Source organism: Pyxicephalus adspersus, chromosome 9, assembly GCF_032062135.1.
Source record: "Pyxicephalus adspersus chromosome 9, UCB_Pads_2.0, whole genome shotgun sequence".
NCBI lineage: Eukaryota > Metazoa > Chordata > Amphibia > Anura > Pyxicephalidae > Pyxicephalus > Pyxicephalus adspersus.
In genome coordinates this window covers 53,804,333-53,821,674 of record NC_092866.1, presented here as the reverse complement: position 1 = coordinate 53,821,674, position 17,342 = coordinate 53,804,333, and the positions used below count along the sequence as shown (strand labels likewise).

At 39.1% G+C, this 17,342-nt stretch overlaps 1 protein-coding gene across 11 annotated transcripts in view; it reads right to left on the bottom strand.

Moving 5' to 3' along the window:
• Positions 1-1,996: 1,996 nt before the first annotated feature.
• PHF21A (PHD finger protein 21A) overlaps positions 1,997-17,342 on the bottom strand; it is a 79,745-nt gene continuing 64,399 nt past the window's right edge. For 6 of the 11 annotated variants that reach the window (XM_072422054.1, XM_072422056.1, XM_072422053.1 and 3 more), the window contains exons 13-17: positions 16,262-16,425; positions 12,454-12,609; positions 10,076-10,151; positions 8,406-8,509; positions 1,997-7,494 (exon numbers count right to left, since the gene is read on the bottom strand). In XM_072422054.1, the coding sequence (XP_072278155.1) occupies positions 7,243-7,494; positions 8,406-8,509; positions 10,076-10,151; positions 12,454-12,609; positions 16,262-16,425 (752 nt within the window). In that variant the 3' untranslated portion in view covers positions 1,997-7,242. Of the gene's footprint in view, positions 7,495-8,405; positions 8,510-10,075; positions 10,152-12,453; positions 12,610-16,261; positions 16,426-16,488; positions 16,512-17,342 lie in introns of all 11 variants that reach the window. The other 5 variants (XM_072422059.1, XM_072422058.1, XM_072422057.1 and 2 more) reach the window with 3 other exon arrangements.

Here is a 17,342-nt window from a genome sequence, read left to right as displayed (position 1 = left end):
ATTTGGATGCTTCGGTCCATACCTGTTATAGGACCTGTTAATTATTGCATGCTTTTGTTAGTTAGTTTGTGCGCCTTTTTCCCTAGAAGAAAAAACAAAACACATTGATGCACTATTTTGCATGAGAGGACAATTAAAGATTGGTATAAATACCTGATGGAACTTGCTGTGCAGACATTTTTACTTTACCTTGTATGGTAACATTACAATGCCATCCTCTGGCCCCTAAGGATCCAAAGTAGTAACGTGTGTAATAAAGGAAATGGTTAAATGTCACCCTCTGCTGGTGAATAATGAGATTACATAGGGAAATTGCAAAGTGTAGCTTTGCCAGCAATCAAATGTGTAAGTGTAGAATTTGGGCACTGACCTTTATTTGGCAAAAATAAACAAATACAACGTGAATGTTTGCAGGATCCGCTAAAATTTGAGGTTCCACTCTTATTTCAGGTAACCCCGGCTATAGTTACTACAGCTGTATTCAGTATGATAGCAATGCGGTAAAGTGAATAAAACTCGAAATCCCTATATTAACTTTTATTTCTATACACAAATGCACTGGGAACACTGCACATTTTATTCCAAATTTGTGTCATTCCTTTCTGTAAAGAAAAGGGAAAGTTATAGGCTGTTCAATAGCAGTGTCTGCATTCTTCTTTACAAACTCAGATTTTTCACATACAGTGAATGTTCCAGATTTTGCTTTCCTCTGACTCACTGAACTAATATTTAGTTGTATAACCTGTGTTTCTGAGAACTGCTATATTTCTGTGTTGCATAGAGTCAAACAACTTCTGGCTCCAGTGAATAGATATTCCAGTCCATGATGATTGGATTGCATTCCAAAATTCTTCTGCATTTCTTGGTTTGGCCTCAGAAGCAGAATTTTTTTATGTCACGCCACAAGTTTTCTATCAGATTAGTGTTATGAGGTGGCCAGCCCCCAAACCTAATCTTGTTAGTTTGCTGTTTTCAAGGTAATTTCCTCTTCAGCATAAGGCAACATGACCTCTTCAAGTACTTTTATGTATTCAAACTGATCCTTGATTCTTTGTATGTGATAAATAGGCCCAACACATAGTATGAGAAACATTCCATACACGATGATTGCCCCACCATCCATCTCTTAGTTTGTCTGGCGGCCCCCAAACACTGAACACCATCTGTAGCCCCCTGGAGCCAGTTCTCAGAAACAGTAGCTGTATAACTAAATATTCAGTGATTCAGGAAAGTACAATCTTGACACATTTTGCAGTTCATACAGTGAAGTTCTTAAACAAACTTTAGACACTGCTAATATTTTGAACAACCTAATATTCTTTTTCTTCACTTTCTGTAAATTAATAACACAAATTGGATAATACATTAGCTTGTACACAGCACAATATTGTAGTCAGTGGGATGAATATCACTCGTACAGATAGCCCAAAAAATTTTTGGTGTCACACCTGAGGCACAAATTGCTCAAGAAACCCCTAGCAACCTCCGGAGGAATCTTGATGGAGAAATGCTGCTTTATATGGTACTGAAATTCTGGTACAGCAAGTCCAAAATCAGCTGGAATTTTTTTTTCCTGGTTTAATAAACATACTTACTTTCTGGAGGTCTTTTTTTTTTTTGCATCACTAAACCTTTAATATTCTGACCATGCAATTATTGCAAAAACAAATATACCTGAGCTTTTTAAAATTCCCCTCACCTGTCCTGACGCTGTTGTGAATGCGGACATCTTCACTAGGTCTTCTTCTGTGTGTCAGATCTGTCCAGGCTTGGATGACATATCTTCCATGTGCTCGGGAGTTCATTCAGTCCTGGAAGCCCGGGAGATTCTGGGATACTCAGCATCCTGCACTGAGCTTCACATGACTTGCTTGGTTTACCCTAAGAAAAAAGGAAGAGGAAAAAAGGACAGCGCCCGCCCCATCTGCAATAAAATCCTGCTCATCATAGTTCCGCTATAAACAAAAATTTGTTGTAAGAGACCAAGACAAGACAATGATTTTCATTCAGTTTTATTTAATAAAAATGTTAAAATAAATAGATACAAATTGATCAGATGCTCTGTGTTTTACCCCCTCCCTCCCAGCCCTATCATGTCCCTAAAACTCTAAACACAGCTTTACCAAAACTGAAAACACAGACTTCAAACTTTACAGAGAAGGCAGAGTATTTGCAATTCACTACCATTGGGCTTGGAAAAAAATAGAATGTATATAAAAAAATGAAAAAGAAAAAAAAGTTCCCAGTACAATAGATAAGGTACACCTCTCAGTTTCATACGAAAACTTAATTATACAATTTTATTTTTCTATAGAAAAAAAAGGTATGTTACAATATTTTCTTGGTTATGATATTGACATTTGACGGATTACTTAACCCTAAAATGCAGCACGAGAGATGTGAGTGTTTCCTCACAGAGCAGAGTGTGAGTAGATGTAGACCAGACACCAACTGGAAGTCTTTTGTATTATTATGTTGAACTATTGCTCCTAGGCTGAGAACACAAGGGGGCGACTGCCATGTAAACAAGGCCGGGGGGGGGGGGGGGGTGTAAGTGAGGGAAGGACAACAGAAGGGGTGGTCAGATATACTGAAGGTACACATATTGTTCACATGTAGAGGCAGGTGAGGAGTGCTGGAACTGACAGCAACATCTCCAAGTTTTGGACTAGGAAATCTTTTATTTCCTATAAAAGAATAGGAACGCTGTGTGTGTAATAAGCCCTTGCACTTAACTGGGGAGGGACATTGGCCACAGCAGAGGAGAGCTGCCCTACCAACACTTCTTTAGAAATGCCAACTGGGTATTTGCCAAAAGCGATGGAGCAGCCACTAAAACAGACGGGCACAGCAAGTCACTGATCTGTAGTCAGAGTCTGCGGGATCTGCTTCCCATACAGGTGGCAGCACTAATGACAGGTGCTCTTTTACCTGTGGTGAAGCAAGGTTGGATGTGAAGATTTCTGGGAAGCATTTCAGTCTTATCTAATAACAGTGCAAACAGCAAACAGCAATCTTTGCACGGTTTAATAAATGAGCATTTGTGTCCAGTATAAAGTCAAACAATTCACAGCTTCAAAGCTCAATACACAACTTAATATAAACCCAAAGTTCCCATTGCCAAGACAATCCTTTCACCCACTTCAAGTGGCATTATCAACATACATCATGAAGGGTGCCATGGTGTCGGCCTAACTAATAACTTATTAGTTGCCGGTGGTATTGCTATGGCATGAAGCAAAAGGACCATTAAAGCCCAACTGAAGTCTCCTCCGTTTTTCTCTGTAGAATCCTGTAGAATTATATAAATTCTAGCTTTGTTTTTTTAATCTTACTATAAATGGGCTTTCCCACCTTAGTGCTCTGTCCTGGCAGGGCTGAGTAGCTGCTACACCCCTCATTTCACATTCTTACACACCTGAGTGCACTGAATATTGTGGTCAATCTGGTGCCAATCTAAATGCCGTTTGCACATTTAGACACCCAAAGTAGATGACAGGAAAGCAGAGGATGTAAGCACAACTACCAAACTGAAAATCTATTTTAATGACTTCACTTGAGCTTTAGGCCTGTAGATGGAGACACACCACTTATAACAAGCCAAACCTAAAGAGATGCTAGCCTACTGCTAGAGCAGTTTTCAAACCAGCAATCTTGCCGCAGGAAGGATTGCCTTGCTGCTTGGTCAACCTTTTGCCCCAAAAAGGTTCTAGAAAACCATTTACAGTGGAGTGATTAGGCTAAATGATCACCTATCTATATCTGTAGTAGATAGATACAATCTCGGGTGGACATCTCAGCAGGTTGGCAATATGCTCCCTTCATGTAAGTGATTACTTGTTCAAGTTAGCATGCAGACAGCCATTTTGTCCGGGAATCATGGCCTACAGCCTATACTTCCAAACACTACAATACAGTATTAGCAATACACAACACCGGCCAACCAATAATCCAGTAACTGATTCCTGCTGGGTGATATGGTAGACCTATAAGTTTAATGAGAGGGACAGTTATGACACACTGAAATGCTGTTTTTTGTAATGATAAGGTAATGCAATAAGGCACTTTAGACCGTGCTCACTGCATCCATTCCCGGAGGGAGCTCTCCAGTGGAACCAATTCTTATGTGAAGGTTTTCCCAGGAAGGTGGAGGAGTGAGAAAGCAATGCACACTGCAGGCTGATGCGAGCCCACAGACATTAATTTCCTTTGGCCAGAACTGCAAGTAAGGTTGCACCAAATCATTGACTGCCCCTCAAATAAAAAAAAGATGTGTCACCTGAGCACACCACCATATGCTGCATGTTTAACCATCCAAAACAATAGGAATTTAATTTTGTACCAGTGGGGATAATAAATATACTTCACACAGCCCCCAATAAAATGATCCTCTAAATACAGCAGGGGCGTCCTGTCCCAGCATTCTAAGCCTGAAGAGAAGTGATAGATTTGGTGCATCGTTACTAATCGCTGTGCAGGGAAGGAGGTGAACTATTCTCAATGCCGAGAGCCTTGCTGCAACAGTCTGCCCTCTCTAGAAGAAACCTGCCAACTAATATGCAAGCTGTGCTAATGAAGTCCAGGCATAGGAAAATTCCAGTTATGTGTTCAGAAATTGTATTTTACAATACTGTTTATTTACCAGAAATCTATAGGTATTCTTTAGGTAAAGTCTATCATGTGTAGGGGAGCATGCGAGTGTCAGAACATTCACCAGGTCTAGGTTTGCCTTGATCTCCACAAAAGTGATCTGTGGTTTGTTGCCATAGGGGAAGGCCTAAATGCCTGATGATGATTATGAGGAGCTGGCATTTATCAGCTTACCATAGATGTGACAGTTGTCATGTGCACTTCAGTAACAGACCAATATTTCCAGGGTATAAAAGCCACCTCCAGTCCAATTTCTATAGTTGCTAATAGCAACTATAGATTTTGATCTCTACTGTATTAAAAGGTTTTGGTTTTAGTTCCCAATACGAGCTACTAATATGCAAAGTAGCCTCTTACCAGCTGCAAAGTAGGGGGGTGACCACCCAAGATTGGGGTCACTGATGAGGTATGAACAAAATTTTTAGAACATCAGGGGTTGTATTTTTTCTTTTGTTTTACTGGGGTATGCTCTGAGGTCAATCTATTTATTCTCTAACTGAAACCTTTACAGAGGTTGTTATTGCCAACTTCTTAAAATGCTGGATGTCTGGTTGTCATGGTTTACTTCAATAAAGGAAGGAGTGTCCACACATATGGGGAGCACACTTCATATTTGTGAATGACACTGTTCATACTAAGCTATGACAACATACCATCCTCCCAATACTTTCTCATTATTTGCAGGACATGCTAAAACACACAGCTCATTCTGAGCTTCCAAAAAGCTATTAGGAACCAAGCCGAAGTCCCCCATATTAAGAAAACCGGCCTCTTATCCAATACTCTGCGGAGGAGAAAGGAGTCATGGGAAACATGTTCTACAGGCTCAGTTTTTAAAAAAGCAAAAGGCCCATGCCATTATACAATTGAGAAGGGGTGCAAGGAACAGGGTCTAGTAGATCCAGTACAAAAGGCAGAACCAACATAGACAGGACAAAGAGCCGCACCAGATTACAAAAATCAAAACATTATTCACAACATCCAAAGAAAGTGAAAAATGTACATTTGTTCATAATATAGACTTTCCCTCGATATTTGGTATGGACACTTCTCCAGTCTACAATTTCCTTTTTCACTGGCTCTACAACCTGACATAACTTTTTTTTTTTTTTTAGCATTATGAGGTTTTGCTTTATGCACAGTACTGGTACTCGATTAGTGAGTTATTATAAATGAAGGTTGCCTGAATGCCTTTAATGTTTGCAATATATGAAATATGCAAATACGCATATGATGGTAAGAGAGTGTACAGGAAACTTAACCTGAAAGCAATGCAAAAATAACGTTGCCAATAATTCCTGGGAGATAAGGCCAGCCTATTACTGATCTATAAAGGCTTCACTGAACACTAAAAATTGACAAAGCAAATGTAAACCTGATAAATCCAAATCCACTGAAAGTGCACACAACTGTCTGTATTATCTTACCGGTCTAGTAACACTAGGAAGACTTGTATGGAATCATTTGTACCTGGGCCTTCTTATTCCACTTATATATTAAAAGAAAAAAATATTAGAAAACAACCCACAAATATTCACACTCATTTTGGACTCCATGTGACCTCCCCACTCCCACATAACCAGTAGACCTCCAGGACTGAAGTGGGCTTTGTCGGCTTTCACACGCCGTTGCTCCAGAAAAAGATCCATTAGTGTTGGGAACTGCAGGAACGCATGGACTCTGCAGCCAGAAGACATCAAAGAAATACACCTTTTATCATTCCCCTCCCTTACCCCACCAAAAACCCTGGACAGTCTAGTCTGCTTTACTAATACTTTCACATTGTTTTTGATTATTTTTTTTTTTTTTGTTTAAATCGCAAATAAATATGTTGTTAAGTAACCAAAAGTCATTTCTCATCGAGATGCTGGCACATATTAAAAAAATAACATACATCTGTCTACCCATTTCTACATTGTGGGACAAGGATGGGCACTTCAGCAGCTAACACCTACTCTAGGGCCCAGCCATCAAGGGGCAAGTAGTAATGCTAGTAATGAAGTGCCCCAACCCTGATTAGACACACATTTAAAGAAAAAACATCAGGACCTTAAATACTGACTCAAACACGCATTCCTCCTTCAAGCCCCCTCCATGCTCTGTGGCCAGGTCATCAAAGTGAAGCATGAACGTTTAGGAATTTTTTTCTTTTTTTTTTTTTTTTTTGGTACATCACACTGAAGAGTTTTGGAGATGAGGGGAATCTTCTTGTATGCAAATTGGTACATTTGCTCTCCTCTCTGGCTCCACATTTAATTTTGCAGAAGGAGGTGCTCTCCAAAGCGGTGTCCACACATACACCTCAAGAAAATCGCAAAGAACAAAAATAAAAGACTGATATCTATGCTTGCTGTGGAGGCTGCTGCAGGCACACACTGGTGTAAAGAGAGTAAAGATTTGATTCTATTTGTCACTTGGCATGGTGCTGGCATGAAACGCCAGCTCACACGTGGAACACACAGAATAAAAGGTTGATTGGCAAAACTCCAGTGCTTACGCCCCTGTCCTGGGATGGTTCTGATGCGGTACGTCCCAGGAAATGGTCGGACACGCTTTGTCTGTTCATAGTACCCTCGGTCACAGGACAGCAGGTCACTTAGTCTCTTCTGCCGGGGTGCAGTTCTGAACTGGTGAAGGGAAGGTGGCTGTGGCTGGCTTGGGGTCAGGAGGGGGGCTGTTGGCAGTAGCACTGCAGTCCTGGCTGTGGTTAGAGGTCACCTCTGAGTTGACAGGTTTGGTGAGGTCGATATCCTGAATGAGCCGGATAAGACGTTTCACTTTGTCCAAAGAGCTGTGCATGTCTTTTTGCCGGGACAAGATGTTGTTCTTCATTTCCATGCATTTCTGGAAAACAGCAGAGAAGAAGCCTTAAACACCATGGGGATACAAAGTGGCAGATTTATGAAAACTGGAATTGTATATCAAATCTCAGAGGTGCTTGTGCATGTCCGAAGCAGATATCGATGTCATTTGAATTCATCCACATGCCAGGCTGATCCAGACAAGGAAAGTCTGAATACTTCTGTAATCCCATCCCCTTCCACCCATATTGGCTCACTACTTTAATGGACTGCCTTTACTGTTCTACGTGTGAATGAAACCATCTAGAGAAGCAGAGGACACTTAAATGAAGCTTTTTCAGTGTTCTTTGCATGCGCAGCTCAGCTTTGATGTCAGAAATCTGGTGCGGTCAGGCAGGAATATTGCAGAAGGGATATCCTTTGTACCTTTCTGCAAAAATTACCTGCCTGATCATGCAAACTTAAAAGTGGAACTCTACTTGAATTCTGCAGCATAGAGAACTTGTGACCAGCTTTTATCGGTCTAGCAATTTGTGTTCCCACTGGGGAGATATTTTCCCGCTGCAGAGACAAAACCAAAAAAAGAGGGGTGAAAGCCATCTTTGTCACAGGAATAGGTTAAACAAAAGATGAAACCTGATTGGCTGTAATGATCATCTACTCTGTTTTACTGTGCTCCAATTTTTTATTTTAACCCACATACTCTTGCTGATCCTGGATTTATTTTAGTACATCAGAATAAGGGAATACACAGAATAATGGAAACCTACAGGAAGCTCTGATGGAGGAGAGGAGACCAAACAACTGCTGAATTGTTTACAACAAAGATGAGGCAGAATTCCCTAAAAACTTGTAATGATGTCAGGAGGGATTCCTAGCCACCATGTACAGAAACAAGGATGCCAGTTGCACAGATACTCATTAATGGGTTAACAGAATTTCCTAACTGCTTACCGTGATAGAGCTGCTGAGCTGTTTCACTTTCTGCTCTAGTTGCTCTCGTTCCTGTTTCAGGTCTGAGCTCCACTTGAGTAATTTTTGCTTCTCTTCTTCTTTTGCTTTTTAAAAAATACAATGGGAAATTGTATGAATTACATAAGAAAGTCATTTACAGAATGTGTGTGTGTGTGTAAATAAACAGTTGCCTACTCATCATAGAAGCTACCAGTGCTGTTTTTTCTTTACAAAGTACAGACTCAATGGGGATCAGCCTGAATCCGGCTTTCATACTTAATGGGCCAATGCACCAAATGAGAATGCAGCCACTGACGTTTAAACATCTCTCCAGAACGCTAGTTTTTAAGTCAATCTTTCACTAGGACTAAGATAGAAAGGGGATGGCAGAGGGTTCACTTTAAAAACCAAATTAGCAACTGAAGCTCCAATATTTATATTTCTGGTATCCAGGTCCATGATTCCACCAGCGCCTTTCCAATACACACATTCTATGTAATTTATATGTGTCAGCTCCTCTATGGATGCTTGGACAATCCCATTTCAAGCACAACTGTACAATACAGAAAGGTGATTGTAATAAAACATAGGAATCATCTAGAATAAATAAAAAGCAGAGACTTTGGGGAGCTGGCAAAACATACCCTCAATATCCAGAAAGCACATTACCCGATCCCAAAACAAGACAAACCCCCACAGGGATGAATCCACAAAGTAATTTGCTCACTGCATGTTTACTATATAAAAGAATAACAGAAGGACCCCAATATGTTTTGCTTGTTATACTCAGACAACATTTATATAACAAACCCAAGAGGAGCAAGAGAACTGTGCAGATTTGATTAGCAGCCCCTGGCCACTACTTACCCTCCTAATTCTTAAGAAAGTGATGCAGGTTTTTTTTAAACACACTGCTTCTGCATTTTGATTTAGTTTATGTCAAATGACACACACGGTTGTTGTGCATCTGAGGCTGTAGCTATCTAATGTGGGAACCTGCTAAGAATCAGATGATTTTTTTTTTATATCTTCTGATACCTAAAACCTTGGAATTGAAAGAGGGTGTATTTTCTTTTTGTATACAGCACATTTATCCTGGTGGGGGGAGGAGAGGAAAAAAAAAAGGACAAGATAAGAACAAAAACCCTCTATGTGTCCTTAAATGCCCATAAATGCTTCCTTTGTATTCAATGAAAGCATTTATGAGTGCTTGCAGCATTTAGTGACACTAAGTTACTTATAAATGCTCAAAAACTGCATTCTCTTTGCAGGCCAAAACTGCAATGCCTAAGCTGCTAATGTCAAAACTGAAATGCCTGAGTACTAGAATATTGGAATAAATGGAAACTAAATCATGGGCATCCAAATACAGTGTTTTAAAGCATGCTTTAGACAACTCGCACCATATGGAGATGGTCAAGAACAAACAACAACAGAAACCAAGATGGTTCTGATCATGTAGGGAATTAATGGCGAGTACACTCAATTGAGGATCAGGAAATTTCTAACCTCAAGAAATTAGTAAAATGTTAACTGTGTGCACTGCTTTAATTAGTTGCTCATTTATAACAAGCCTAATATGTTCATGCTTCATTCAGGTGAACGGTCTGTCCTCTGTGAGGTCCTCATTCTCAAGCTATAAAGTATGACAAAAGAGACCTTAGACTCACCTGCTTTATATGCAATATATGAGTGAACAATGGCCAGCGTCCCAGGCCAAGGAATTGCTTCCTCTTTCTTGAGCATCTGAAAGAAAGTTTAAAGTAAGGCTTTAAAAATCATGCTCAAATATCATTTAAAGGATTTGTACCTGCATAAAAAAGTTTTTTTTTTAATAAAGAAAACAGTTACTACAAGCAACTGCTAACTACTGTTGGTGATGACTCTCAAATTACTATTATACTGCAAGGCAACAGTGCTGACTGTTTACTCAAGTGCACCATCCATGTAAAATTTGTTTCTTTTCCTCGTGTGTACTTGCAGTTCAGGTTCCTCCCATACGCATTCAAAGCTTTGGAGGAAAGAAGTTGCAGGTACTGTGTGGCTTTCATTAAAATAGGAGTACAATTGGTCTCATAGTAGGGTGCAGTGCAAATGTCGGCATCTTCAAGATGCTAAGAATTAGAGCCATAAGCTGGGACAATGTAACTCCAGTATATGTGTCAAGGAAGTTATCAGTGGCCACTAAACAGCCAAAAAGTGAAGGCAAGAGCCACTACAGCTACCCAGCTTCAATCCCACTTTAAGGAATAATAAACCTCACAGAGACAATGCAGAGATGAGAAAGGTCCTATTGCCTACAAAGGTGCATTTTAACCTTGTCAAGGGTGCGAAGTGCAAACAAGGAGTTAAGACCAATCACATCTGTGTGTGCGAACATTTTCCTACAGTTAAGAGAGAGTGATCTAAACTGCACTTTCCATATTTTTTATAAAACAACAAAAAAAGCTTTCATCATGTGTTTTAATGTAAAACAGATGATCACACATGGATGTAACTGGGACTAATTGTTAAACTTAATGCCTGGCAGAAGGGGGTGACCTGGGTACCAAACTGGTCTGCGTCCTGTCAGCATATACCTTTCTTAGCTTTTCTTTCTTTCTTTGTTTCAGTCTTATGAGAGTTTGGCTATTTAACCCATTCTGAGCAAATCTCAGGATATGTTTTAATGAATGCAACTGCACAGATTGCAATACTTACACAGAACGTTTTAAGGTATGTTTCATTATTTAGGAGTGTATGACCATTGGTTTTAGATGCCGGTCACTGTGCCTAACACTCCTAAGTTCCTGAAGGGAACTTTAATAACCTGGGATATACAAGCTCTCCAGGATGAGGTCAACACCGGTAAAAATAAATAAAACAAATAAGCAGGACAATATTCATTTTTCAAATTAAAGGTGGCCATCATCACATAAGGAGATCATGATGGTACTGCCTATACAGCAAAAGATCACAGGGGTGAAAAATTATTCAGTGTTAAAATTTGGTACTTTAGAGAACTAGAACCCCATTAATTAAAAGTATATATCATGTATTTCGTTTCAAAGCATTACTTTTACCCAAATTATGCAGTAAATTTGAGTAAAAGGCAGTAATTATGAGTAAACACACTGCCACATAACCTATATACAAGCAGCAGTATAAAGCAAAATGCATTCTGTTCTGAAGTGCACATTTGTTATAAAGCTGCTACAATGGATTACAATACCAATACATATATATTACAATACACAGAGATTACATCATTTGTTTCATTAAATGGTCCATTCACTAAAAAAATGTAAATAAATATTACAACAAAACTTTTGAAACAATTCTACAGAATATTTTTTTGCATAGAAGGGAGGAAAAAAAAGTCAAAGAATGACAATCAATCACCTTACCATTAACTTAACAAAAACACATGCATAGAGATCTACACCCAAATGAGAACTTAAAGCTATGTTAATGTTGTAGGAGGGTAGGAATTTGTTTGCCCATCCGAGATTCATTTCCCTTTTAAGCTCCCTCCAGTGTTGACTAATTAAACAAATGCCCAGATACTTGGTCAAACAATCCGAGCTCTTGTGCACAGGCTTTTGGTTATGGGAACAGAACTTTAGAGCATTTGAGAAAATTCCCCAGTAGGTGAAGTAGTAACACAACTTTAGATAACATTTAGGTATAGGTTCAATGCTAGTGACAAATATTTTTTTGGCCCTTCAATATTCACCTGTAACAAAAGAGTTACTGACTGACCCCTTCAACGCAGTAACATGATTGCCAATAAGCATGACTTCTGTCATTAGCAATAACATTATTAAATTGCAGAGCATTCAGATTAACAGGCCGTGCCTGGTTGTGGTATTGTGATGAAATGTGTGGTCTGGGATGAAATGTGTGGCCCTAACACTTGGGTGATATATTGCAGTGCTGCTCCTCAGTCACACCTAAAAGGAAAATTCTGCAGTGCATTAAAAAATTGGGAGATTGGACGAAGTTCTTAGGAGATATAAAAGTCTATAGGGCTGTTTTGTGCTCCGGGTATCTGTCTATCACACGGTACCTGGTCTTGGCATTTGGGACATATCCACATGCCCTTGGGAATGGATTTCAGAGGAGGCTCCAAACAGTCCAGGTGGTATACACGTGAACATGTGTCGCACATCAGTAGCTGTCCGCTCTTTCTGCAGACGCTGCAAAAATCCTCATGGATATCAGCCTATAGGAGTCACAGGAGAGAGAGGAGGCGAAAAGAGGGGTCAGCCTAAAAATCTGACAACTGACCTGGTTTACGGTTTTATGATCTGCATTTAGTATTTACTTATCTAGGGGGAAAGGGAGGGTTGTTCTTCCAAAATAGACAAATAGAAGGACACAGAAGGAACTAGTGCACTGCAGAGCAAAGCAATGGATGGAAAAGTAGTGGACAGCAAGGTAGTAGAGATAGAGGAGTTGATGGAGTAGTATAAGACACACTGTCATGAAGGAACCACCACCTAGGAAATCAGGGTATTATTCTGAATGCTACAACACATCTAACTGTTATTAGTATCTATAGAGGAAATGTAGCACAGGTCCCTTAGGAGTTAGACAAAGACATAAGCTTAACATGTAGGCAGAAAGTTTTAGAGAGAGTTACAGAAAATGTGCAGGAAAAACTTTGGGAGCATTTATTAAAATGTTGCAGGCTGAAAACAAGATCTCTGTGGCTTGGTACAAATTGGCATCTATATTGATAGAAAGTGTGCAAAAATCAGTATGTGATTTACAGAGAAAATGAATGCACTTTGATAACAGCAGATATTTAGCATTTTCAGCATGCACGGACTTTATAAAAGCCCCTTCTGTATGTGAGGTGTATACACACAATAAAAACTCAAATGTAAAAGGAAACAAAAAACAGACTATTAAAATACTTTGCTTGTTACTCTACTTACTAAAAACAATTTAGCCATAATATGTTCCTTGTCACTAACAAATTCCAACCCAGCTGCTGCTAATATTACTGCCCTACAAGATGTCACCAGACAATCTACCCCAACAGACCCTTTCTGTTTTGCCTGGTGGCTGACATCGGCAATTACTAAACAAAAAAGCTAGGGATACCATTATCTAAACAAGGGCTGTCCTACTGTAGTCCTCAAGGGGCGCACACAGGCTAGAAGTTTTATTTAATCAGTCATTTCCAGAAGGATAACTCACACAATTACTGTGACCTGTTAACATGTACTACATTGTGTGCAGATCCTGGAACTCAAAGTCTGAAGTTAGACAGCCCTGGTCTAAAAAATTTGTTTTCAAGTAAAGAAAAATCTTTAATGCTGATAGGCAGATATAAATACACAAATGTATACATCGCAGAATCAGTTAATTCTTTAAACAGCATTTTTAATGCACCCCGTTTAGCAGAATATGATTTGGTATCAGCCGCATGCAACTCTAGGAGAGTTAGGGGAAGGCCTGAGAACAGTCAAGTGTGCTGCAAAAACATGGCGATAGGAGGAGAAGGGAGAAAAGACCTTATCAGTCTGCAGATACTCCTTAAATGGTCAATGAATTGGGCCAGGGTGGAGAAAGTTATTTCTTACAGTTTAATTCTCTCTACAGCTTAAAACTTTAACAAAGAAAGCTCAACTTGGTTATGCTGTGTAAGTAGGCTATAAAACAATCATTAAAAATGCAAATTCTTTGGCAGATAAATACAAGTCTCCTATATGCATTTTTTTTGTGCATTTTGCATATTGCCTCAAATTTAGCTTTAAAAATCATAAAGATAAAAAGACAAACGTTTGTTTTTGCAAAATTGTTGATTGTATACTTGTTCCAGGTCGCTGCATCACTGAACTGTAAACTCAGGATAAAGATGCCAAGCCAGACCCTGCACCTTCAAAATAAGGCCGCAATGCAAGAACCCAGACTGGTTTCTTACTTGCTTACTGCAATAATGACAAACCCTAATGAGGGGACATGTACCTTGAAAACGTTTAGGTTCTAAAATCTATGGATTGCTCACTTACTCGTTGAGCTTTATTGTGCTTTTGCTAATGGATTAATGGGGTATTGCGCATTAGGGAGGCCCCATTTTTTTTTACCTGTGAATGCTCCTTAAGACAAAAAAAAAAAAAAATAGGAGAGAATTGTAGTTCAATTTCCAAAATGCACTACAATACAGAAAGAATTTGTTTGCTGTAGTGCACTATAATGAACACAACGAATCCATCTAAGGTAATGTGTGCAGTAACATGTGTCATAACACAAAAAGTGCTATGAAGAAGTCTTTGAAGTATTTTACACCATGAACTGCTAAAAGGAAAGGCATCCTGACAGATAAGGAATTGTTAGAGAAAGAAAGTTACAAAAGAACAGGAGAGACCATTAAATAGGAGAGCCACAGAAAACTTCCACAAAATAGTACCTACTCCACAGAACACAGCAGATAATCTTCAAAAGGAGTGCAGAGGTCAGTGATTAGAGAACAGGTTAGTAAACTGAAACAAGTTAGTAAACTGAATTCTTATTTTACTGACCTACGTAATCGATGTACATTGGTGACCTATGTGGGTTGCAGGATCCTTTTGCCTTTTATTCCTAGACAACTTGGAGACTTGATGTGTTCCTGGTCACCCCCACAGCATTTTGTTAACATAACATAGAGAATGATTGGGAACTTCTGTTCGGCAACCGAAGAGCAGTTCAGGGAAATATAAAATATAAATCGCCACCAGAGCCTCAGAGATATATAGGAAGCCATTGGGCTGCATTTGAAAAGATGCCCCAAAATTGCAAAATTTCTACTTTGTGTAAGTGTATAACAAGTGCCCAGATTAACCCATTCTGGAGCCATAAATTAAAATGATGGCAAAGGTGGCATGGGGAGGGGGGGTTTAGTCATTTTTGGGGCAGTAAGGAAGTCCACATGTATTAAACGTGATCAACTGCCCTTTTCAAAATCAAAACAGCAGATATACTGGCACACACTGGAAGATGTAAACCAGGCCTTTATATTGTGGTACCAGTTGTCAGTTATCAAGATCCCCCACAATTATCAGGTCATACACTAAAGGCCCACTTTACAACATGTGATCAGATCTATAGTAAGACATATAATAGATAAAATATATAATATTAGGATAAGACTAGAAGAAAAGAAAATACTACCCAGTGTTGGACAATAGAATAACTAGGTTGTGCCTATGCTAAGGTTATGTGATGAGCAAATTATTTTCTTACTTATCATTACAGGTAAAGACCACTGAAGATATGTTACTTCACAAAAAAAGGGACTTTACAGTTTAGATGAGGAAGAAGCCAGAGGAGAGTGCAGTTTAGGAAAGTAAAGTAGAAACTAGCAGGAGATCGTAAGAGGTAACATTCACATTACACTGCAGGTAACAGTTTTTTTTTCAGCTTAAGTTTTCAGAAAACTATTAACACTAATTAGGAAGATGAAACAGCAAAAAAAAAAAAAAAACCCTTTCCCCATGTTGGCACAGTATATTTATGAATATTATATATTATAATATGAAAAATGTTTTAGCATATACCAATTAAAACAATGTAAACAATCTGCAAAGTTCTTTGGAAATGCTCTATTTAGAACATGTTGTAAATGACAGTGGTATATCCATGTACTAATAATTCAAACATAAATAACGTTTACACCAATATATCACACACTCAACAGAAGCAGCATTAATACGTACAACAGGCTATTCAGGAAGCATGCATGGCCAAGGTTGGTTACAGGACATCCCCAATATCCATTCTGCCTGTACACATGCTGCTGGCTAAACCAGGAAAATGGGTCTTTCAGCACGCAACATAAAGACCCTTCTGGACATACAGCCCTTTCTGCATTTGGAGTTACTTACGTCCGTGGAAAAAGGATTAGGCAAGGACACAGGCAGGACACTTGCAGGGAAATTACATGTGATCTGTGTCGTTTCGCTTTCAGGGGAATCAGGATGACTGGATGAAGGGGAGGTGGGTGGAAGGGCGCTCAAACCCATGGCCGTGTTGTATTTGGGAGGACGACCTAGATGTTAATAAACACAAACAAACAAAAAAAAAAAGAAACAAAATGGGGGGATTTACATACCTTTGGCCAGTGTTCCTCATTGGCTAGCATGGAAAAGGAAATTAGCAGTAGATGAGGAAAACCAGTATAATATTACAGAGGTGAAAAGGACAGGTATCATGATAGTTAAAAGGAAATAGGAAGATTGGCAGCAGGAAAGCAGTGTGCAGAGAAAGAAGCAGCAGCAGTTGTCAATCACACAGAAAACATTAAGGAACTTCAAATGTTGGGTTAAGCAACTGATAGACACTTGTGACTGGAGACACATTACAGATGCATTATTGGATGTTACCACTATTCAGTTAAAGATGACCTGAACTTAAAAAGTAAAGGTTTGCCATGCCTTAATTTCAGTTCCCTGAAAATAACCTTTTGTCTAGAATTAAAAAAAAAAAAATACTCCTTTGCCTGCATCCTCACAGCTGAAAATCTGCTGCCTCGGACTGCAATGCAGAACAAGTCCAGTTCAATGTGGCTAACTGCTACTAGCTACACCACAACCTCTATAGAGACACCCTTGTGTATCATGCAACAGAAGTTTATTAGTACATGTGTTGCTGGTCACACTGTATGCTTTCCCATGTGAATAAATTAGTGTACAAGCCCCATAACTATACAAAGTAATAAACAAAGTATATCATTTGTCATCGCATACTGAATGGGATACTTACATCCCAACATCAACCCAAGATACAAATTGCACATCATACAAATTACAGCACTGAGGAAGAAAAGCAATTATTTGATGTGCATAAACAATAATTTAAAGGGATATCATATGTACATTAGAGGGCCAAATGTATGTGAAAACAATGCAGAGGTGCCATTAATACAACATTATGTGTATTTTTTAATAATAGAAGCTGTAACCAGAC